The sequence below is a fragment of the Acanthochromis polyacanthus genome, chromosome 9 (assembly GCF_021347895.1).
Source record: "Acanthochromis polyacanthus isolate Apoly-LR-REF ecotype Palm Island chromosome 9, KAUST_Apoly_ChrSc, whole genome shotgun sequence".
Classification (NCBI taxonomy): Eukaryota; Metazoa; Chordata; class Actinopteri; family Pomacentridae; genus Acanthochromis; species Acanthochromis polyacanthus.
The window spans coordinates 22,675,886-22,699,101 of record NC_067121.1 but is presented as its reverse complement, the minus strand read 5'-3'; the positions used below and the strand labels follow the sequence as shown (position 1 = coordinate 22,699,101).

Sequence of the window (23,216 nt, the reverse complement as noted above, 5' to 3'; positions counted from 1 at the left end):
GCCTACTTTACGTTATTTCATTATATGGCATGTTTTTACAACATGTTGAAAAAAATCGCTTTTTTTCCAACATAGTACACTATGGCGTTTTTTTTGGACAAAATTCATGATGATTTTTTTTAAACTGCTCTATAGTGTTTTTCACGGCCTACTTTACATTATTTCATTATATGGCATGTTTTTACATGTTGAAAAAATCGCTTTTTTTTCGACATAGTATACTATGGCTTTTTTTTGGACAGTACGGACAGTTATGTACTCAGAAACGGCCACAGTCTTCTTACCGCAAAGCTATCAAGCGCTCGTTGTCTCGTTCGGCATCAGGAAACTTCTTCAAAGCTTCTTCAAATCCAAACGAAATGCAATCAAAGTTGGCAGTCTTGGGTGACCTATCAAGCCTGACGTCACGCTTCACTTCCCCGTGTTAGTAAACAGAAGCCAAAAGATGGAGACATCCATGCTAATGCTACGCTAATGTTTTTGAACACCGAAGCAAGATAAAATTTCTCGAAAATGCCTCCATTTTTTCATTTTCTGTCTGCTATGTGTGAAGAGTTTGTGCCTATGCTGCAGAGTCACGTGATTATTGTTGCTTCCTCTAATTGGTTGAAACGCAGTCATGTGGTAGATCCACTGGGGCATTTCTCCAGCAAAATGAAGCATATTTAATGTGGTAAATAAAAAAGTAACAGTGGAGTGCAGCCCAGCATAACGGAGTAAGAGCAGCATTTCTTCTTCACAAATCTACTCAAGTAAAAGTTTAAAAGTATGGCAGAGAAAAACTACTCTCAGAAGTACTTTTTTTCCCCAAAAGTTATTTAAGCAAAGTGTAATGTAATCTCTTTACTACCACCTCTGTTTGAGATTTATGTACTCTGCCAAGAAATGTGGCGGAGCATGTGACGATTGCCATACCTTTTTTCCGTCTGTTAGCAACATTACTCAAAAAAGGGACAAATGGATTTGGATGAAATTTTTCAAGGTCAGAAATGACAAGGACCAACTGATTAGATTTTGGCAGTGATGCGGCTTTATAGTCTGATCCATGGATTTGTGTATCACAGCATCACTGCAACTATGACAACAGTTAACACTATGTCAGCTGCTGCTGACCATAGATTGCGATCCTACTACAAATCCACTGCTGCGGACCCTTAGCAGGACTCATCCATCGGAAATCATGTAAGGAACAATTGATTAAATTGTGGGGGGTGTGACTTATTCAAGGAGTGATCAGTGTCAAATTGTAAAATTTTGAACTACATAATATCTATTTCTTTAACTTTCCCCTCACTTTCATTGTACATAGTATGCAAGTGCAGTAATATACAGGTCAAACTGTTCAGGCTTTATTTTGGCAGTTATAATAAACACGGCTCAAAGCAAAGTTATCAAAAACGGGTATAAAAATATTAGAAGTAGTGATGGCTTGTTTCAACCGACGCAGATATACAGGCTCTTTAAAGGATGATCAAGCTTATAGTTTCCTTCCATTATACCACTGACAGTGAGAAGATAGTGTTGTCAAAAACATCTTACATCATTAAAGTCCTGTCTGATTTTTTTAATAAAAAAAACAGCACAGTATTGTTACTATGTACCACAAACCAACAAATAAACCAAAATGAAATACATGAAGACATTCTTTAACAATTCCGTTTTTACATAAAGCAGTCAACCATGACATTTATAAGTAGCTGAGAAAAGACCTTCCCTTCTCATTTTTACAACCGTAGAAGTGATGTTGAGTACAAATGTATTCATTTTGTTGAAATGAATAGAAATGTTGCCAATGTTGATGGATTAAATACTGTAATACCAACAAATTTCAAAAAAAATGACTCATTGCATTCTTTCCAAGCGGCTGTAGATATTCCTCATGTGTTCCAAATCTCCAGCGGATTTAACTGTTAATTCTTCACATTCTCTCCATAAAACAAACTGAGAATGCTTTCAGAGGTGGTCGTACACTAGAAAGTCTTGGGTGAATCTGTAGGCTACTTCCAGAAGAGGATGTTCCAGAAAAGCAGCCAGCATGGGTACACCAGCAAGGCTATGAGTGGGTAGAACCAGAGAACCGTATAGGGAGTGGTCCAGATGCCCTGTGAAAATGACTGACAGGTAATCAACCAGCCATCTAGGAAGCTGACTGGCATTTCCTGGGAGTTCTTGAAGAAAAAGACTGAAAAAAGAAGCGTGCAGGCCGGGCTGAGGATGACCAAGACGAACGCTGACAGAACCCCTAAAGAGAGAGCAAGAGGAGAGAGGGGGAAGGTTTAACTTCTGCATGACTGGAATAAGACAGTACAAGGTAAGAAAATTGTGTGTGGGGTGTATTACTGGGCACGTGGGGGGTGACGAAGGCAGCTGCAGCACTAGAGTGAGAGCCAAGATGAAACCCAGGGAGAAGTTGATGAGAGCAGTGCAACCCAGCAGCACCAGCCAGGTAAAGCACCGCCACCAGTTTCAGCACCCTCCAGCCCTGCTCTGTGCCCTCACCTGACAGCAGTCTGCAAAAATGACAACACGCTCACTCTCAGAGCCCACATATTGTCTCAGAGTGCACGCCAAACTGCTATGAAGGTGTAAACTCAGTTACATTAATCAGACTCTGGGCTTGTGACAAAATGTTCAGAATAAATTTCAAAATCTGTGGTTGTATAAATCTGCAAAACACTAATTTTGTTGTTAATGAATGTCTGCTTTCACTGTGTGTCCTCGTTGATAGAGTTGGAAGATTTATATTTTGTGTAAAGATTTGGGTGATGTGATCTCTTAGAAAAAGCTATTATTAATATGAATATGAACATCTAAAGGCTCTTTTTGCTGTATTTTAAATCGGCTACAATGCAATCACAAAACATCTCTTAGGGTTATTATATGTACACTACCATTCAAAAGTTTGTGGTCACTTAGAAATGTTGAAGTTTTTTTCCCATGAGATAACATTAAATGAATCAGAAATACAGTCTAGACATTGTTAACGTGGTAAATGATTATTGTAGCTGGAAACATCAGATTTTTATGGAATATCCTACATAGGGGTAGCCTAGCCGCGCTATACCATGTTCTGAGGCCACAAGGGTCTAGGACTGCTCGACAGGGAGGGAGGCGGGCTAAAAGGTTGTCTTTCGAATCACTCTGCAGCATTGGGTAGGTATACAACCATCGTCGCGCCTCTGTCGTCACTAGTTACGCCCCCCTTCTGACTCTACACTTTATGGTGATTCGTCCGGCCAGTTTTAGGAGAATCCAGCCTCGAGCCTTATGGAGGGTAACTAGACCCACCCTGGCAGAGAATTAAATTCGTTGCCGTGGTTGTCTAGCGCGGCTAGGCTAACATAGGGGTACAGAGGAACATTTCCAGCAACCATATACTGTAGTGTTCTAATGCTACATTGTGTTAGCAATGGTGTGAAAGGCTGATATGAAGACTTGAAAACTGTTGTGCAATGTATGTTAGCACATGAATAGAAGAGTGAGTTTTCATGGAAAACATGAAATTGTCTGGCTGACCCCAAACTTTTGAATGGTAGTGTATATATTAGAGGATTGAAATTTCCACTATACCAAATTCTGGTGAAATTAGGTCTTAATGTTAAGGTTCAATCTGTTTTTTTAATGTCTTTTCAATCTAAAGAAAAGCTCACTGGGTAAGAGTAAAGAGCTCTGAATACCACATCGAAACAATTCATGTCAATAGCTACCTGTGTGTGTTATGAGGTAAAGCCAGGCCTGCCGTGTAAACAGCAATAGCAGTCAGGACCACAGCCTCAGTCTCAGACACTGGGAAGTGTTCGACGGCCATCTCCTGAAAACGGATCGGCAGCGTGTACAGAGCTGCTCCGGTCAGGTGGCTGATCACCAGAGGAGTCAACACTGACAGCACTCCTGGACTGGACTGCCGGGAGGAAGCACATTTTTAATAAAGTGGTAAGTAAACAGATTTAAAGCAATAGTTCCATTTGTGAGGTGTTTGCTGTCGAGTGTGCGTGTCTAACCTGCTCAATGTCAGCGACACCATCCTCTGTGGCTGATGGTGGAGTTGCAAGTTGAACCCACAGGTCCAAGGCTGTATCACAGTCAAGGAAAAAACTGTAGAGATTCATCATTTGTACTCTACTTGTAGCTGTCATGTAGCCGCTTTATTTCATTTTATTTTGAACTACTAAAACTGCTTTAACAATGTGGGTTAAGGATACACGAAGTAGGAGGATAACTGCAACAGCCGAAGGCTGGCATGTAGTATCCAATGAGACAAAGTGAGAGAGTGACGGCATGAGGTAGAAGAAGTAGGACTGGTGTAGGCGTTCCAGGAGGTTATTCAGCTTACGGTACATTCTTCCAGCAGTCTAGAGGAGATCAAGATCAAAGTTAGTGAATAACAAAGAGTTTTTGAGTGATAAATCTGAAACAGAGCACATACAAAAATACTGAACCTATAAGAAACACTTGCACTGACCTGCCGATGGTAAGTGATGTCTGTCTTGTACTGGCGGAAGCTGTTGATGCCCCTTGATGGTGGCAGCCTCAATGTGGTAGCGAAGGAACAGACCGTGGTCTCCCCAGGACGGCCCACTGGCCTGCTTCATTACCATCAGCATCATGGTCTGGACTGCGTGGCTGTAGCCGGACACACTGTCCCAATCATTCTCTGCAGCTATATAGACATCCACAGAGAAGAGCAAAATGACAGCGATTCTACACCACCCTTAGGTTATCTTAGCTCTGTGCTACCTGAACATGTGGCAGGAGATAAAGCCTTTAACCTTGCCCTGGATGGTGCAAAGGACCCCTATCTTCTGACAGAAAGCGTAGAAGAGGTTTGCTAAATCCAGGTTGGGTAACTGGCCATTGAGGCCTTCCAGTACTAGGTCATTACTGGTGACAACATCACTGCTGAGCTCCAGGGACAGGGCTGCCTGGATTGAACCACCACGGCCTTGTAATGGGGACCAGTCCATACCTAGATAAATCATTCCGGTGTTTTAAATTCAGTTCTTGCAGGACGGTGGTTGAATTGTTTTCGGATTATTTCAGTACTATGACATCTGATGATGTGTGTTGTGGTTGGCTGCATGCAGGTGATCACCTGTAGTGTTGGTGTGGTGGTAGCCCTCCAGCCAGGCCTGCATACCAATCAAATCATGCTCATTCACAAGGAAGATGATGTCTTTGGCCCAATAAATCTGATCTGTTGAAAGAACAACGAGCATTAGCTAAACCTATAAATACAACAATAATTTTACTCCAGCTGTTGTCAGACTGTGTTGAAGGAGAGGACTGGGAGTGCTGTACTCACTCCTGAAGTACTGAGCCAAGCCAAGTAACAGTCCCACTGCCTGGTTGTTGTTATCACCCGGGGTGCAGGGAGCACTCAGCACCAGGGCTTCAGTCCGTGGAGCTCTTGGCCGGCCCGAAGGATCCATATTACATTTGTGCCTTTTACCATCTGCCAGGAATAAGCGATAGAACAAGATCGAGATGAGTCAGAGTAAATTCATGAAAATAATCTAAAAACTAGTTAGAAATGTATATGTTTTCTATGACAAACTTACATATCTCTCTTTGTTTTCATCAGGGGAAGAGTAGTGTGCGAGAGAACCTCTGAGTGTACACTTCCAGTCCTCGGGCCTGCATGGTCTTCCATCAGCCACTCCACTGGCATCCCACTGCACAGAAACAAGCAGTCAAACAAGCGATAAAGGAAAATACTGTTGGGTTTGTATGGAGGCTTAAGAAAAAATGAAAGACCTTTCAAAGTCTTCATCATCACACTTCATTGTGAACCAGCTACAAAGACCTTACCCAACTTTCTTTCTATGAGCTGCAAACTCCCTGCCTGTGGCCCACTGCCCTCTCTCCTGAAGGAAAGCGCTCTTCCACCATGGTAGACCCCATGGCATTCTCTGACATGTATGTCCGCAGAGTGAAAGGCTCAAACGCTAACCCCATGAACCAAGCCACACCCGCCATGTAGCAGACCACGCTACGATGAAAGTAAGAGAATTCACAGTTTAGGTGCTATAATAAAATGCAAACTTTAAAATGAGAATGAATGGATAAAAATAATGGAAACGGAAAGAGATTAAAACTGACCAGATTGGAGCATTGAGGCGAGTCAGCAGGTTGATCAAAGCCCGTCTTCTGTTTGGATCAGACAGCAGTCCCATGTTGTTGTTGTCGTCCTCTGCAACGTTGTCCTGAAGTCTGGATACCCCGGACCCTGAAGACAAAACACACACTGCTACTATCAGCTGTGCACAACGTGTGAATACTGCTGATGCAGCCAGAAGACTGGATGTTAAAAAATATTATGATTTATCAACGGTCCAAAATTTAAAAATGTATTAGCATAGAGATTTTCATAAAGCTCGGAAAACGATATTGTTTTCTGTCACCCATTGCCATCCATTGACAGGTGTGGTTAGCTTGCTACTAGCTACTTAGCAAGCCGGTTTTCCGGGATCGTATCATGAATAAATGTTTTCAACAGTCGTTCTCTTTCAAGGCATAATTATATTAACAATTATACAGATATATGTTTCCATAACTCATAAAATGTATAGAAAACATACCTCTGTCCAGCGGTCACATCCACTTGCAGAGGTGGGGCATGAACACAGCAGCCGCTGCTAAATGTTAACTTCCTTGTTTCTGCGGGAACGTTAATGCGGCGGACTGACTTCCTCTCGGGATAAAATAAGATAAAATAACCAGAGAAATATTGTGTAACTTTAACTAATATTGCATAAATTAGCTGCTTCATCATAACTTTTATAGAATATGAAGCAGACCTTTCTCAACACTCAACTACTAAAAACTTTACAAATCCATTAATTTCTGTTTAAGTGCTCCATATATTTCAGATTTCACATATATACAGTAAGTCAAAAGATGTAGATGTTAGGAAACAATAAAACTTCTAAGCACTGGTGTGTTCTCTTATCTTGCATTGCTGTAAGTACACTGTGTGTTTATGTAAGACTCTTCTTATTTTCTTATCCCCCTTACATGACCTAATTACTGTCTTGTAATGTGAGTCCTTACCAAATATGCTAAAATGACTGACTGGATTACACTGCAGGTTCCCTTTTTACTCACTGTTTACCTACAACCTGAAATAATCCATAGAACAACCCAAAGCCTGACTCATTTTCATTCCATCTTTTATTCAGATTTTTAACCAATTTTATTTCCAAATGTTATTTCAGTTAACTCATGTTTTTTAAAAATGAAATGCTCTCACTCAACTACATTTTAAATGAGGCTCCATATCTCCCTCACTCCAAGTTTAAACATAGGTTCAATGAATGAATGAATGAATGAATGAATGAATGAATGAATGAATGAGAGAAATCTGCATTTATGTTACTTGAGTTACAAAACAACTTCACAAATGACTGTGAACTTCATTTCATCGTAGTGATGTTAGCCCTTCACAAATGAACAAGCAACAAAGACAAAAAATGCAGGATTAACATATTTATTGTTAGGGCCAACACATACATACAAAGGTATACAGTAATTGCTATGAATGCATAAAAAAGCACAATTCTCCACCATTTGTCTCCTTTAGAAGTCCAAAAAACACTTTGAAACTGGACTCAGAACCACAGTCCAGATGTTCACCCTTGGTCCCACATCACTCCCCGGTGAGCACTGAGACTTCTTGAAGATGTTGCCTCACCACCTCGTCCAGCACCTTACTCACACCTTTACAAGCCGTCATCGCAGCTTCAATCAGAGTCTCGAGGTGATCCTGATGCAGTCTGGCGTCCATCTGCAGCAGAGCGATCTGTCCGCCGCGTGGCAGCAGCGCTAAAGCCAGAGAGCTCATTCCACCACTTTCCTCTGCATAGCAAAGGTCAGCGAGGGGCGTCTCATCCACAAACCCCACTGTGCAGGCGCACACGTAGTCCCGCATGGGGATGCCAGCATCAATCACCGCCAGAGTGGCAGCATTTACACACGTGCTGTAGTTCCCTCCGTCTGACTGCAGAATCTGTTGGAAGAAAATTGAAAATGCTTTTATGAATAAAACAATCGTGTTATGAGACTTTTCCCACACCATAAACCCAGCATTCACCTTGACATAGATGTCTATTTGAGAGCGCGGGTAGAGCTGCGTCATCACAGCTGCTTCAAAGGTCTGCTTGAGGTGGAGGCTCATCTCTGCGGATTTGCGATCTCCGTGCGGCCTCCTCTTCCTCTCCGCTGTGCTGAACGTGGCCATGCTGTACTGACAGTTGATAAACGCTCGATCGTGAAGGGTGCGGCTTCGTGAACCTCTCATCTGGACGGGACAGACACAAACACGTAGGAATTAAACACAGCTCCGAAACCAGTTTTCCTGAGATACAATCAGAGCTGATTGAACTGCACCTTAAGTTTAATGACATTCTGTCGCCTGCATCAATGAGTTAAAATAAAAACATGGAGTTAAATTACCTGCTCTGAACATAAGGTTCACCATGCATGATTTTGCCTGTATTGGCATGCTGTCATATTTACTGTTAATTTTATCAACACTGACTTCAAATATTGTCCAAACCCTCCTTAAAGTTAAAAATATATTTGGCAATGACCTGATGTTACTTTGGGTACTTTTGGTAAGCACTGTTTGATATATTTTTTTAAAAACATCTGTATTTCAGTTTTTGCTTTTTTCAGAAAACCAGTGGGAAACCCTTAATTCAGTGTCTTATTCTATTTTTTACCAAATTAATATGAATGAGTAGTGGTTCAGATTGATATGAGACTGATCTTAGTTTAAAACATTTTACATGCTCAAAATCGTTGCCCCAGACAACAGCAATAACCTGCTATTCAATCAGATTTTTTGGAAATTCTTCTTTTTCTACCTGAACAGTGATGGATGAAAAAAAACAATCAAATCTGGTAGAAGTATTCAGATCTATTACTTGAATTAAAGTAGCAACACTACAGTACAGTATAGATATAGTACTCAGTGTGCAGAAATAGCCAATTTATCAATCATGTAAATTATTTTTACTGAATTCTAATTATTGATGCATTCATGTGTATGTCACTGTTATGTTGATGATAAAGATGTCGTTCATTTTAATGAATTTATATAGTTAATATGAACAAAGTTATAGTAATTTAAAAGTATGATAATACAAAATAATACGTAGATTGCATTTTGGGTCATTAGTTTGTCTCTGAATAGATTTGGAGTACAAGTGGAGAGAATTTATGAGTTCGACCTAGTTATAACTGAGTTACTGTATTTGCACCACTGACACAAACACATTTTCACAGTAGTGAGCTCATCAAAACAGATAATTCACTGTTTCAAAGGGCATTTTAAAAGCTTGAAATCGAATCCTTGTCTTGTCACTAGTCCTCCAGGTTATAACTATCAGACCTCTGCATCCACCTTACTCACTTCGTGCGGACCGTAAACCACAGCCAGAGCTTTGGTGTTTCCCTGCTCTAAATACGCAGAACCGTCCGCCTGAGCGAACACTCCCATCCGGGCCTGGACCTTCCGCAGCTCGGTGGCTTTTCTTCCATCCAGACGGTATCCCTGATCAGACAGCAGCTCCAGACCCGCCATGTTTCCGCAAACTTCGAATGAGCAGCAACGCAACGTCCCACGTGTCTACGGCTACACTACATTACCCACAACCCCCCTCAGCAGAAGCGCTACGGCAAGACCAAACGTCCAAACAAACCCACTGTGGATTCTTAGTAATTACAATGGAAAGGCAGATCTGGTGTCTTTGTACCTACTGTGCATCATTAAGAACACATTAGAAGTTTATAAATCGCAATAACAAGTAGTTCTATAGAACAATAAAAATGCATAGGCATTAAAATGTTTCTCAATTTAAAAATTGGAAGAAAATGCAGCAAATTTATTTTGAACAGCTACTAAAGAAATGTGTTGGTAGACTCAGGTTTTTATAAGTGAAAGTTTAGCTTGGTCCTTTGTTTTTCTCTTTTTGTACCAAATGTTTCCATTTATGTGTTTGTTTTGTGTTTTGGAAACCACATATATGAAAAAATCCTCATAAAACTGGGGACACCTTCTCTATAAAGTTCATTTTTTGTCTGCATGTTGGTAAATTATTGCCCACAGGTTCAGTAAAACTATAAAAGGCAATGTATAAGCACTTAATGCATGCTGTGTTTCCAAAGTACCTACTCAGACCCCTTGGACATTATGGGACAAAATGTGACCATTTTGTTGATTTTTTTCATATGTTGCTGCTAAATCACAGCTGTATGCATTGTATTATCCCTAGTAATGTAGATACAACTTTGCTTTCATTTTGCTTCCAAGAACTCAAACAAATTCTTTTTTTTTCTTGAGAGACTTGATAATTTGTGAAGGATGTCATGGATTCTCAGGACAACACAATGGAATCTACTACTGATCAATAACAGAATAAAATGTGTGATTCAAACTCAGTGCAGATGTTCCAGTGATCAGGAGGCAGAGCAGTCAAAGACCCCATGGAAATGGAAGGATGGCTGCAAAACTTCAACACTTTTAAAAATAAAATTTATTAGCATCTCTAATGTGTATAAATAAAAACATATATGAAACAATGCATATACGTATAATGTAATGAGCTTAACAATAACAGGGTTACATGTGATACAAAGGAGCAGTCTTTATTTTAGCCAGTGTATTGTGAGGAAAACTGTACTTTGAAATCAAGCTTTCAAATATGCATACCTATAAGTTGCAAATCTACATTCTTTGACAAGAATGAAACAAAAATCTTTCCGGGGTGGTAACAGGGAGATTATGGTAAATATGCAGTTTTGAGTATCTGTCTCTCATGATTTTAGAACATCTTTCATTATAAATTCTGTACTTTTACTAACAATGTTGAGGCCAAAAGCTTCAACACTAGTCACACTGATCCTCCTCTCAGTGTTACATTATATGCAATAAAAATCCTAACTGGATTTCACTCTTTTCCATTTACTCAAGTCACATTGTTCCACAGACTTGTAACAAAAGGTCTTTATAAGCAGACCTGAAATCTAGGGACAATATGACTATAATGTTAGACACAGCGACAAAAAGTAGCGAGATAGCAAATGACAAATTTTACATGTAACTAAGATCCAAAAGGATCAAACAAACAAATGAATTTGCATTTTACTAATGTAACAAGGTTTGTCATTTTACTGCAATGGCTTGCTGTGCCTGGGCCTGAATACCCAAGAGGACAGTGAATGGATGCTTTTGTATGGATCTGAGGAATCGGCTCTCTAAGGCAAAAAGCAAAGAAAGGAAGGGACCTCTCTTCTTGTGTCACCCAGTGTTCTCCATTTGGTCATGCTTTAAACACTCATTGTGTTCAAATGTCTTACAAAACTGACATATGCACATAAGACAAAATCCACCTTTGTATGCTGGCCAGAACTTTACAATAGTGGACTTCAAATATACACTGCTGACGACTACAGGGCAATACGCTGCAACCCACTTCACTGTGTGTCAAACAACCGCAGACAAGTCAGTTACAGTGTGTGGACTACTGTTGGCCACTGTCTCAGTTTTTCCTCATAAGTCAAAAATGTCACATTTTAATGGGGGGATAACAACATCCAAGACTAACTGCTTCAAAGTAAAAAACAAACAAAAAAAAACTGTGGGTAGGTACAAAAACAAAAGAAAAGAGAAAAGTGATGTGTCTGCTTTAATACGCAGGTGTATGTGACAGTGAGAGGTTATCGGCACCCAAGGATCATGGCGACCTCATTCAGCCTTGTGGAATGAAGGGACTATGTTGTAGATCTGAAAAAGATGGTCTCTCCCCATCCCAAGTCTTTAGAAGAGTGCAAAGATCCCCTTATTTTCCCTGATATATCCATGTACTTGCGTCCTAAAACTCTGCAAACTCCTTGGCGCATTTTTCCGTTAAAGAAACGCGGATTTCCTCCTCCTCGTAGTCGTCAAAGTTGCTGGTGTCCCCTGGGCCTCTGCACTTTGGTATGAATGGAGCTTCAACCTGCAAGAAGACGAGAAAGACGGATTATCATAATGTCTAGACTGTCAGAAGAGAACACAAGACAGGACAGAGAAATTGTGTGGGTTTTTTTATGACAAAAAGGGGTATCCAAAAACTAGCAAGAGCTATGAAAAAGACAGACTACGTCTCCTGCACAACAACACAAAGGCTTTATTGTAATGTATGTAGGCCGCATCATTTTGGCTAAAATACATGAAATGCTGTCAGTATTAAATGTGTTATATGAAGTGCTTGTCAGTCACTGTCTGAAACCCTCTGTCTCCTTTTTGTAACTTTCCAAAATGAACAATTATGGCTTCTTTTTGCAGCAGCTCAGGTGTACTGAGGACAGACTGCATAGAGAATATAAATGTCTCTCTAAAGCTTCATTCACATAATTGCGTCTATCACTGTTCATGAGTCCAACTGAGCACCAGCATGAATTACTTTGAGGAGAGACTTTGACAGTTATCACTCAAGTTCTGCTTGAGGCTTCACGTACCATCTCCAAGTGATGCCATTCCAAACAGACAGACAAGGTGAGAGGACACCTTTGTACAAAGTGGTTCACCTCAAGCATAGCCCAGACTTCAAAGGTGTATAATGACATGGAACTGCTTGACCAATTAAAACCTCCTGAATGGCAGAGTACCTGAAGCAGCACTTTGAGTCTCTTTGCTGTCACTCTGTTCTCACTGAAATGCTGCACTTACTGAGCATTCGATTTCTTCTCTCTTTTTGTTTTGCTACTCTACACCACCCAGGTTTTAAAGGATGCACCCAGTATACAGCGCAGTGCATATTTCTGAGGCTAAAACTAAACACAAATGTAAGCCTTTGGGGAGCCGTTTCTTCAGAGTTGTCGGTCCACCTGCTTCAGCTGTGTATTTACTAAACAAGTAGCCTGTTTGGCTGTCACAGAAAAGAAAAGGTGAGCACGTCAAGCCACCTGAAGGCCGCCAGTGTCTGGACATGTGTTTTTTTGTTGTTTTTTTTTGCTTGGAGATTAACAGGTTTAAAATCACCTTTTGTAATAACCCTGAAATATGACACTACATACAGCAATAGCCAACAAGTTAAAAAAAATCTTATTCTCACAATAAAAGGCTGCAACTATACAAGTAACGCAAAACAACCTTCTTGACTTATGCTTCAAATGAGGCCAATAACTTCATTTTTACTGTCTCTACATCGCACAGTTCCATTTGGTTGGACTGAAGTAAAAGCTTTGCAACAAAGAGCTACTTCAAAGCAAGCAGGGATACAAAAGAGTGGAAAAATATAAATGGTAAATGAAATCGGTACTGAGATATGATTAATTTCATCCTGTAACAAATCACAGCTAAAAGCTCATAAAGCAAGTTTAATAAAGCTGTGATTGTATTTTAACAAAACCAACAGATCAATGAGATTCCAGCCTGTGCTAAATAACTCCTTTGATTAATCGAAACACTCCATTATCACCGTCATTCCTGCAAAACGGCACGTGGTACTAATACCTCACAGTAAAGCTGGGAGATTTCCGAATGGAAAAAAACACTTTTACCAGCCGGTTGTGAAGAATATTGCTCTGCACGCACCTGCAAGTACTGATTTATCACCACAAAACAAAACTGAGCAGCCCCCTTCACTTTCAACAAACAAAATCATATAAAATAATTGTGTTGCAGCATCACAGCTGGAAATTTTACAACTAGCAAAAAAAAAAAAAAAAAAAAAAAAAAAAAAAAAAAATCAATAGGAACAAATCAATATGCAATTAACTTGGTTTTCAGAGGGTGAACACTATTTGGTGTCACTATCAAATGTGTTTGGTGTCTTGCCTTTCTCTCATAGATTGCGATCCAGTCTGTTGTGGCGAACCATTTGTGGCCCTTGATGTCGTTGACTCCATTCTTCAGGTTGCCGTAACGTTTGGTCAGATCCACCTGCAGCAGGTTTCTCAACAAGTCCTTCAAATCGGAGCTGAAGTGTGACGGGAATCGTACCTAGAAAGATTTTAGAATTTCCTTTTAAAATTAAGGTGTTTTTTCTTGCTTGCACAGCTATTGCAAATAACCAGGACAGAAACCATATTGATCATCTATAAACATTAGACAAATTCCAAAACAAACACCTTCTTACCTTTCCAGACACAATCTTCTCATAGATCTGAATAGGTTGATCTGCAAAGAAAGGAGGGTAGCCTGCTGCCATTTCATAGATGAGGACTCCAAGGGCCCACCAGTCCACTGCTTTGTTATAGCCCTAAGACAGACAAGACAAGCATCAAGATCACTGGAAACACCAAAAAAAAAAAAAAGCATTTCTCCCACTGATAAGAAGCATGTCATATTTGACATTTCCAGACATCTACAACCAGTGGTAATACTATATATTTTTCTAAATTCAACCGTGGTTGAAGGAATTACCACCTAAATATAGCACATTTTTTTCCAGTTGTAAAAGTTGACATCTGCATTCCAACAACAATGCTACATGTCTATGGTCAACTGTGGACTGAAAGTGGACAGATTGTTATCTTTTTCTCTGTCAGACTGGATTTCTTACAATCGCTCAACAGTGACAAGTCTACAAAGAAACCCGTTTTTTACCTTCTTTGCAACTGCGCTCAAAAATCTTAAAGTGGCATCAGACAACATCACCGAGTGCTATTACATTTAGCACCACTGTTGAAAACTAGGAAGGCGAAGACTGCATTTCATTGTATTTTGAGCAATGACATTTAAGTTGAATGAATCTTCTTCTGCCAGGTAAACTTTCAACGGTTTCTCCATATGTTTTTTTTAACCATAAATCAAGTGTTCATTTTTCCAAGGGATTTTGTGGCAGACAGAAAAGCATCGTGAGAGTATGGCTTACAGGAAACTGATCTAAACAAAGATGATATCATTATTCTTTAGTCATTGCATGTCAATCAACATTTACTCTATAATGATAAGCTGCCGAAAAAAACCTTGTTTACTGCCACTTTACAATGAACAATTTTCATCATATATCAGGCAGACATGAAAAAAGGAAATAAAACTACATGCTTGAGTTGGTTTTTAGGTGCAGAGCAGAAAGAAACGGACTTTTGTGTAAACATCAATATGATATCAAATCCATACTTTGCTGAGAATGATTTCAGGCGCCAGGTACTCCGGTGTGCCACACAACGTCCAGGTCCTGCCTTTTACCCGCTTGGCAAATCCAAAGTCTGTAACCTGAAAGTAAGGAGAAAAACCATTGTAAAGAAAGCGAGGACACGCAACAGGCAGCAGTGTTATGTACTTCATGTATGCATTCGAGCTCACCTGAATGTAGCCGTGGTGGTCGATGAGGAGATTCTCAGGTTTTAGATCTCTGTATATGAGATCTAGTGAGTGGAGGTATTCAAATGTCAGCACTATCTGGGCCGCATAAAACCGCGCATGTGGTTCACTGAAAAGGAAGAAGAAAAAAAATCGAGTTATAACATGTGCAAGCAGTTTCAGAAAATGATCACAAGTCATACAAAAACCACAGGAAATGCACAAATGAGCCAAGACAGCACTGCACAACAAGACTCTGTAGACTTTATGTTTAAAAGCTGATGATGACTATTGATTAACACGCACCTGAACCTTCCAATTCGTCTTAGGTGTGAGAACATCTCTCCTCCTGGAACATACTCCATTACCATGTACAAATTGGAGTTGTCCTAAAGAAAAAAAAACAATGAAGAAGAAAAGACACCAAGATTTTTGCTAAAGAACAAATAACTGAAGTTCAGGTCTAAAACATATGAAAAAAAGTACGCTGTACCTTAAATGAGTACTCAAGTTTGACGAGAAAGGGGAAGCTCACTGCCTGTAATATCCTCTTCTCATTTAATGTGTGTTCTATTTGCTTGAGTTTCACCACCTGGCAGATAAAGAGATAAGATGACCTTGTCGGGCAATTCTAACTTACATCAAAAACGGAGATAGCCGAACACTGAAAGCAAAGGCTGCTTTGAGTTATTATTTATTTTACTTGCAGCCCCTTGAGACCCTGTGATACAACAATAACAGGACATAATGTATGTGTTTTTTATGTAGATAAGCAGGCTTTTGTTGGATCCTCTAAGACCTAACATTTTCCGTCCCCACACATTCACATCTCATGTCAACACTGTTATTTATTTGAAAAAGTCCCATGAGGCCTGATAAATGCTGCTACTGACCTTCTGCTTGTCCAGTATTTTCATGGCAAAGTATTGCTCTGTTCCTTTGTGTTTCACCAGCATGACTCTCCCAAATGAGCCAGTACCCAGAGTCTTTAATCTGTCAAAGTCATCTAGGCACGTTGTGCTCTGTGAAAACAACATCACGTTAGTCTACGTTGTGTACAAAAACTGTAAATGTGAAGTTCAACTTTTCATCATTCTGACCTGTGGTGGGCATTCCCATTTCCGTAAGAAATCCTCTTTGGCTTTGGCTAGAAACTCTTTCACTAAAAAGAAAAAAAAAAAGAGCGCAGACCAACGCAGTTAGCACACACTTCTTTTTCGGCAAAACTTGGATTAAAAGTATAAAAAAACATATTAAGGTTTTAAATGGAACTGGCAAAAGGACCAAATACTACTGTACTACAGGTGGAAAGGGTCAAATGTGGGAAAAGGAAATTAAATTGTAAGTAAATGGAGAAGAATATGGGCAAAGTCAGCTCTCATCTGGATATGATTTAAATGTCTTATTAAAATTTTTTAAATACTTTAATCTAAAGACAAGGCAAAACACAAACACATGACATCAACATCCAGGACAGGCAGACAAGTGATGCATGCCAAGAAACTCAGTATGCTTTCTGTTATTTAGTAGCCTTATTCGAAGGGAAAAGGGGAACACAACACTCAGAAATAACCGGGGAGGTTTCTCTGAGCATCTTGTGCATCACTTACAACACTTTGTGGGAAGGCTATTAAACACAGCAAAGAAATGGTAAGCAAAGACAAACCAATGTATGGGGAAACACAGCAGATGGCAGATATCCAGATTGAGAGAATGCAGATAACAAAAAAAACACCGACTTGTTATCAGGGCACACAATAGAAGCAAGCACATCTAGCAAGTTTGAGACCAATGCCGTTCTGCCATTCTGGCCATCTTTTGGAGGAATCAGCATACCAAAAGTCTCTATTGATCACCAAGGTTTTGCAGGAACAATCACCCACATGGATGGGATGATACGGAAGAGAAGACAGAGAGAAATATAGAGTTCATGTACGTAACAACAAGTATAACACATCAACAAACATGAAGCATGTGTAGTGAATAAAAGCAACAGGAATGAAAATAGAGTTGACAATCGTCTTAGGAATTTAAACAGAGACAGACTGTCTACTGAGGTATTCGAAGAACAGGTGTACCAAAATGCCACATAGTAGGTATTCAGTCATGCATATTAAGTCGGATTGAAAAGATAACATTCCATAGCAAAGACAAATCTACAGTATACTACAAGGCTTAAAACTCTGTAAAACTTATTATGACTGTTCATCCCAGCACCTTAGTCTGACTTCTTTCTCTAAAAATAGCTTTGAAATTATCGACAGCATGCTGAGAACAACAGGGAAGAGACAATTAGTAGTGGAACAAAAATGAATCTGCAACAACTATTCCAATAAGTAAGTACTTATGAATGTCCAAGTGAAAAGATCAAACATTTTTAGTTCTAGTTTCGTAACTGTGAAGACTGGCAGCTTTTCTTTGTATGCATGACTAAAGGGATCATGTTCAATATCAATTTATTATTTTATGAATTATTTGTCAATATAACATCAGAAAATAGTAAAACCAAATGTCAATTAGAGCCCAAGATAACATCTTCAACTCTGCAAAACCCTAAAATGTTTCATTTTTAATGATCAAAAAACGGAAAATCTTCACATTTGAGAGACTAGAATCACCAAATGTTTTGTAGTTGTGACTGAATCGCGACTTCAACTATTCGTAAATTTTAAAGCAGTTGTCAAATAATTTCCTGACAATCTACTCGTCAGTTGTTTTCAGCTGCAGTCTGACATTTTAAAACACACAATCAACTTAGAATACTAAAATGCAATGAAAATGCAAATGAATTACTAATGAAATAACTGTCCTAGAATAACAAAATTTGAAACAGTTTAGAAATAAGACAACTGTTGTAAATGCAAACATTTGTGCAACATTTTATACCTCGATGGAAAAATCCAGAGCCCCGTAGTCAGCACAGTTGGCTAGCCCTTTTCAAAGCTCAACGCGAAAATCCAGACAAGCATAACATGGTTGAGTTGTGTCAGCCTATCCTGTTACTCTAAAGTTTGAAACACAGTACATGGGCACAGTGAAATAAAATAGGTGTCAGGATGGCAAGTGTTTAATCTCTCTGTGCAAGTGTGACTGTGTTGGCACTCCTCCAGCTGTTCCACCTAGTGCCATCCATACACAGTAAACACAGGTAGCAGGCAGTCAGGTTGTCATCTCAGAGCAGCTACACTCCAGACAAATCTGCAGCTCAGGGCACAGTGTCAGCTTCAATGGGTTTAACAGTTAGCCACAGATCTAAGGATCATAGTTGCATTCAACAGAAATGCTTGGCAGTATAGGTACTAGTGCTGATCTGATCATCTCTGTCTGCTTGAGTGTCTCTGGTTGGCACTGTTCACTGTGCCTGCCTGGTGTCTCTTAACAGGTCAGTAAATCTCAGAAGAACATGCTCACTGCATCATAAAAATGGCATAACTTTAAACAAAGCAAGTGCACTACTGAACACAGTGTGCTTTCAAGACTATAAAAAATGTAAGAAATGTGTCATTTTTAAGCCACCAATTGCAATGAATTCTGCAGATCACAGTAAAGACCTACAACTTTTGCATTTACAACCAGGAATAGGGAAGTATATATGATTTACTGCACAGGAAGCTCGATGATGACCAGCTGCACACATCAAAGTATATGAGCGCAAAGTAACACTGGCCTAGGCCGAGTTACGTCAAGCCTTTCAAAGCTTGTAATACCCCTTATCCTCTGACGAAGGTCTGATGACAAGCTGCTCCAGTCAATGACAAGCTGAGTGTGAAAAGTGAGCCCGATGGACCTTTACCAAAGTGCGATTACAGAAGGGACTCTAAACAAACACAAGTCACATTAATCAAGTGTGTGTTTTGCGAGCCTGTGTGTGTTTTGCGAGCCTGTGTGCGTATGCATATGCCAGGAAGACCGTAGTAGGTCCCAGTTTTATGAATGGAAAGAGGGCATTTGTCATTTCTTCACCATATTTGGTCACGGTGCTGTACAGAGAGAAAGCTTTGTTTATGTAGCCAAGAATAAAATGTGGCAGGGAAGCCTGAGGGAGAAACAGTCCCACACTGCCTTCAAATAAAATGTATTGCCTATTTATAACAATTACTCATGGGTCTGTGGTTTATTGCTGCAGATCCAAGATCACCAGTGCAAAGTTTGTCTGTAACAGCTAGCTGCGCTGAGAAGAGCCTGCAGGTTTTTGAGACAGCAAGTGCCACATCCTGACTGTTTTAAGTTCAAGATAACATCATACAAGGAGTGATGAGGTGATGCTGGACTTAAGGCTTTGAGCCAGTATCCAAGGATTTCGATAAGAGAGGACTGCACGCCATAGCTAACTGTGTGTGCAGGCCTGAGCAGCTACCACCATCAAGAGGCAGTGAAATGACAGGGGCCTTCTGAGGGCTAATCCCCCCCTCACAGCTAAAGTTAGCAGGCTCGCTGGTCTTCAAGCTTGACCCTTCTTGAGCTCCATTTGACATGCAAACGGCTTTTTTAACATTTGAAGGGAGCACTATGGAGGAGTTTATGAGTAAGCATCGTTTTTATACCTCTATCAGCTTTAATAGTCAGTGTACGCTGTCAAAGCTCCCCTTCCCCACTCCCTGGATGCTAAGAAAACCACAACATTCTCGGGGTCTTCTTGCTGCTAGCTACCTCAGCGAAAGGCCTTTTACTCGTATTTTTATGCAAAAATCACACAAACTTTCCCGTTTTTTCTCCAGCTGAAGGGCGAGTGCTTGCAGCGGCTGTGGGCTATGTGGTAGTGTGCGGGGGACGACGAACGGCCGTCCCCTGCTTTACAGTTAAGACCATTTTAGTCTTATAACACACTAGCTACCTACTAAACGGAACCTCGAAGAAACGCCTAAATAGAGGATAAAACAGGGATGAGGACAAATGCCAGCCTGGACTCACCGCTCTCTAGCTCGTTGCCCTTCTTGGCGGTGGCAGCGTTCCCCATGGTGTGGAAGACACGGCGGTCGCTCCAACTGAGAAGAGATGGCGGCAGCTAGCTAACCTTCCAGTTTATGTTCTTCGGGTCCTTAAAACAGGTGAAACCGACTCGGCGCGACTGTTTACTCGGTTCAAACGTGAGGAAATAACGTCCCTTTTCCCTTCGAACTGCCCCCTCGCTCTCCCTCTCCTTCTTCCCTCCGAAGGCTCTCCGCTGCTGCTACTTCAGTGATGTCTGTGCGGCTGACATGAAGCTAGCGGTCACTGGTGTTTCTGACTAAGCTGCTCCCCCAACCCTCACCAGCTGCATTCACGGTGTGGTTCGGGCTCGGATTGGCCAGAGATGTCTCCGACAAGACACCAAAAGCAGGATCGCTTCCGCGTTTTTGAAGCATCACAGTTGCATTCACAGATACGGGATGACACCTGAGTGCTCCTTTGGCCGACTTTTAGGAATGCATCTGCTTTTCTTTCTGTCATGTACCAGTTGCTACTAATCCAGCTGTTCACAAACACTGACGTGTGTTTGGAAGTGTTGTTTTAATCCCACTCCAGTTGCGCTTTTTATAAACTGCACATGTGATTTAATTCTGTGCATTACATAATTGTAATTGCATGAATTTATTCATGAAAATCACTACATTACATTAATATGTAATACAAATAGTGTGCAAATAATAATGATAATACAATAATCTCAAAGCAAACGTAAGAACAAGTAACAATTTTACATCATTTAAAGCATTAAACTGGATTATCGTTAAATTAACTCATCTTTTTCAGTAAACTTAATGTTATTATAGATTTTTTTAAATGTATGTTAATTCAAACTGAAATATTAAGATCACTTTAGAGCATACAAACATTAGCTGTCTGATCTGAGGCCTTTTGACTTAAATGATATGCTGAATTAATGTAGCACTGAGAGTTTAATATAAGTGTTATCTAAACATTTTAAAGAGTCAAGTGTGTAAAGAATCCAAACTACTTTTAACTCCATGGTCAGACTTCCCACAATGCATTGTTTAAAAAGTAATAATGTGCTGACATTCTTGTAGTTTGAAGAACCATTATGCCCATTTTTTTTCTTTTCCATAATGAAAACAGTGCAAAGAAGGTTCTAAATTCACTCCCTATACCTGTACTTATTTAGCAGTCTCACACGCTGCCCACAGCTCATAGTTCCAAGTCATTATTTAAGGATTTGCTCCTTAAATTGTGAAACAATAAAAGGTAAAAGTCTATGATGATTGTCTCAGAGTCAACATAGCTGGTTTAATTTGATGTCATAAGTGACTTAATTGGTTTTATGTTTCAAAACTCATAAACTGATCATGAAATGATTATCCAATCTAACTCAATTATTCAAATTTAAAATGATTTACAACATAGTCATTGTGTAACTGTCTTTGTTGTCTTTCTTATCCCAGCTATTTTATAGGATTGAAGAGTTGTACTCTTAAATTCCGCCAACTGCTGTTGCAGGCCTTATACTTTAAAAAAAAGTGTTGAATATTGATTGAGTTGATCATGTGTAAAATCTGAGGTAGGCTCATTGATATGTATACTGACAGTCAGTAGAAACTTTGAGGTAGAAATGTACGCAGAATTCTACTTGTAGGGGGGTTGTAATTATTCATTGTGGATTTACTGATGATCTAGTGCCCTGGTAGTTGAGATAATGATGAGTTGTCATTTTGTCATGATTCATTGCACATGGGTTGGTCACTTTGCAAAAGTGAACCAAATACACACCAAGCAATACTCAGTGAGTATCTGCACAATTTGAGAATGGGTTTTGAAGGCCTATATAAAGGCCCAAAAAAGGCCACCATTGTTAGTCCAGTGAACAGCATCATGAAGGGTCTATCACATGAACAACGTCTCCGGGCACTGGGTATGGTGGAGGCCGGTTCGAGCTACAGTGATGTAGCCAGGCGTATGGGCTGTTCCCAACCCACAATCAGAAGCCTGGTCCAAAGCATGCGCCGACGGATTGCTGCCTGCAACGAAGCAAATGGAGGCCATACTCGGTATTGACTGTTGTGACTTTGTGTTTGGCAGGTGCCGTTTTCTTTTGTGAAATACTTTATTTTGAAATCATTCTTGAAACTTTAGATTTTTGTTTCTGTAAGCCAATATGCTAAACAAATGATTCATATGAAGAAAATCCTGTTTTGGGCTTCAAAATAAAAATTATGTTGAAAAATATGGTCTCAAAGTTTTTAATGACTGTCAGTGCACATATGGTCTTCAATGGTACTGCTCTGCTTAGATAGAATAATAGATACCAGTTATATGATGGTGTAAATGTGATCAAAAAAGTTTTGTGTTTCTGTCTAGTCTGATATTCCATCAACCATAAAACCTTTATTTTATTACTCCACCAAGGAATGGCAAAGTTATGTGATGATTGGCATACGTTTATCCGTCTTTTTGTCTGTCTGTTCACAGCATTATTCAAAAACTGACAAACGGATTTGGATGAAATTTTCAGGGAAGGTCAGAAATGACACAAGGACCAATTGATTCGATTTTGGCAGTGATGCAACTTATAGTCTGGATCCACGGATTTGTTAAAGATTTCTGTATCATTGCGAGATTAGCAGCACGGCGTTACTGTAACTGTGACAACAAGTGAACACTACGTCAGCTGCCTGCTGATGATCACGATTGCGATCCTACTACAAATCCACCGCTGCAGACTTATCTGGAATCGTTTGTTGGAAGTGATACAAGGAAAAATTTATTAAATTGTGGGGGTGTTTCCGAGCCTGATCAATTCCATCCACCCGTTATGTATTGAGGTCATGCGATTTGGTATCTGTTGTTACAAAACAGGGAGACAAACACAGTGTGGTGACTAAAAATGATTTTATTGTAACCGAATAATCCAAATCTCACACAGAAAACCCAAAGCACAAAGCTGAAGCTCCTGCAGAGAGCCGCTCCTGTCAGAGAGCTGCAGTAGAAG

At 40.0% G+C, this 23,216-nt stretch overlaps 3 protein-coding genes across 4 annotated transcripts; all 3 read right to left on the bottom strand.

The window, feature by feature from the left end:
- Window positions 1–1,962: 1,962 nt before the first annotated feature.
- On the bottom strand, window positions 1,963–6,674 carry gpaa1 (glycosylphosphatidylinositol anchor attachment 1). The gene is given in 23 exon segments (XM_051953595.1): window positions 1,963–2,066; window positions 2,068–2,126; window positions 2,129–2,242; window positions 2,341–2,373; window positions 2,376–2,439; window positions 2,441–2,510; window positions 3,708–3,901; window positions 4,002–4,117; window positions 4,227–4,256; window positions 4,259–4,352; window positions 4,463–4,513; window positions 4,515–4,654; window positions 4,763–4,966; window positions 5,093–5,194; window positions 5,303–5,411; window positions 5,414–5,452; window positions 5,559–5,582; window positions 5,584–5,646; window positions 5,648–5,672; window positions 5,809–5,849; window positions 5,851–5,989; window positions 6,100–6,226; window positions 6,579–6,674. Coding segments are annotated over 22 exon segments (1,854 nt in total). The 5' UTR covers window positions 6,174–6,226; window positions 6,579–6,674; the 3' UTR covers window positions 1,963–1,997.
- Window positions 6,675–7,472: 798 nt separating this feature from the next.
- Window positions 7,473–9,620, bottom strand: exosc4 (exosome component 4). Its single transcript, XM_022211731.2, has 3 exons — window positions 9,413–9,620; window positions 8,090–8,296; window positions 7,473–8,005 (listed from the first exon to the last, which is right to left on the bottom strand). Exons 1-3 carry the CDS (start codon window positions 9,581–9,583, stop codon window positions 7,646–7,648), a joined length of 738 nt encoding a protein of 245 aa, XP_022067423.1. The 5' UTR covers window positions 9,584–9,620; the 3' UTR covers window positions 7,473–7,645.
- Window positions 9,621–10,517: 897 nt separating this feature from the next.
- Window positions 10,518–20,681, bottom strand: LOC110963381 (cAMP-dependent protein kinase catalytic subunit beta). Of its 2 annotated transcripts, none has more exons than XM_051953313.1 (10): window positions 20,204–20,681; window positions 16,393–16,454; window positions 16,186–16,314; window positions 15,786–15,884; window positions 15,599–15,681; window positions 15,296–15,422; window positions 15,110–15,205; window positions 14,124–14,246; window positions 13,823–13,987; window positions 10,518–11,999 (listed from the first exon to the last, which is right to left on the bottom strand). In XM_051953313.1, the coding sequence occupies exons 1-10, from the start codon at window positions 20,247–20,249 to the stop codon at window positions 11,874–11,876; spliced, it is 1,056 nt and encodes a 351-aa protein (XP_051809273.1). In that variant the 5' UTR covers window positions 20,250–20,681; the 3' UTR covers window positions 10,518–11,873. The 2 variants fall into 2 exon arrangements, with proteins under 2 accessions (XP_051809273.1, XP_051809274.1); XM_051953314.1 differs by lacking the exon at window positions 20,204–20,681 and adding an exon at window positions 17,129–20,177.
- Between the last annotated feature and the right edge of the window lie 2,535 nt (window positions 20,682–23,216).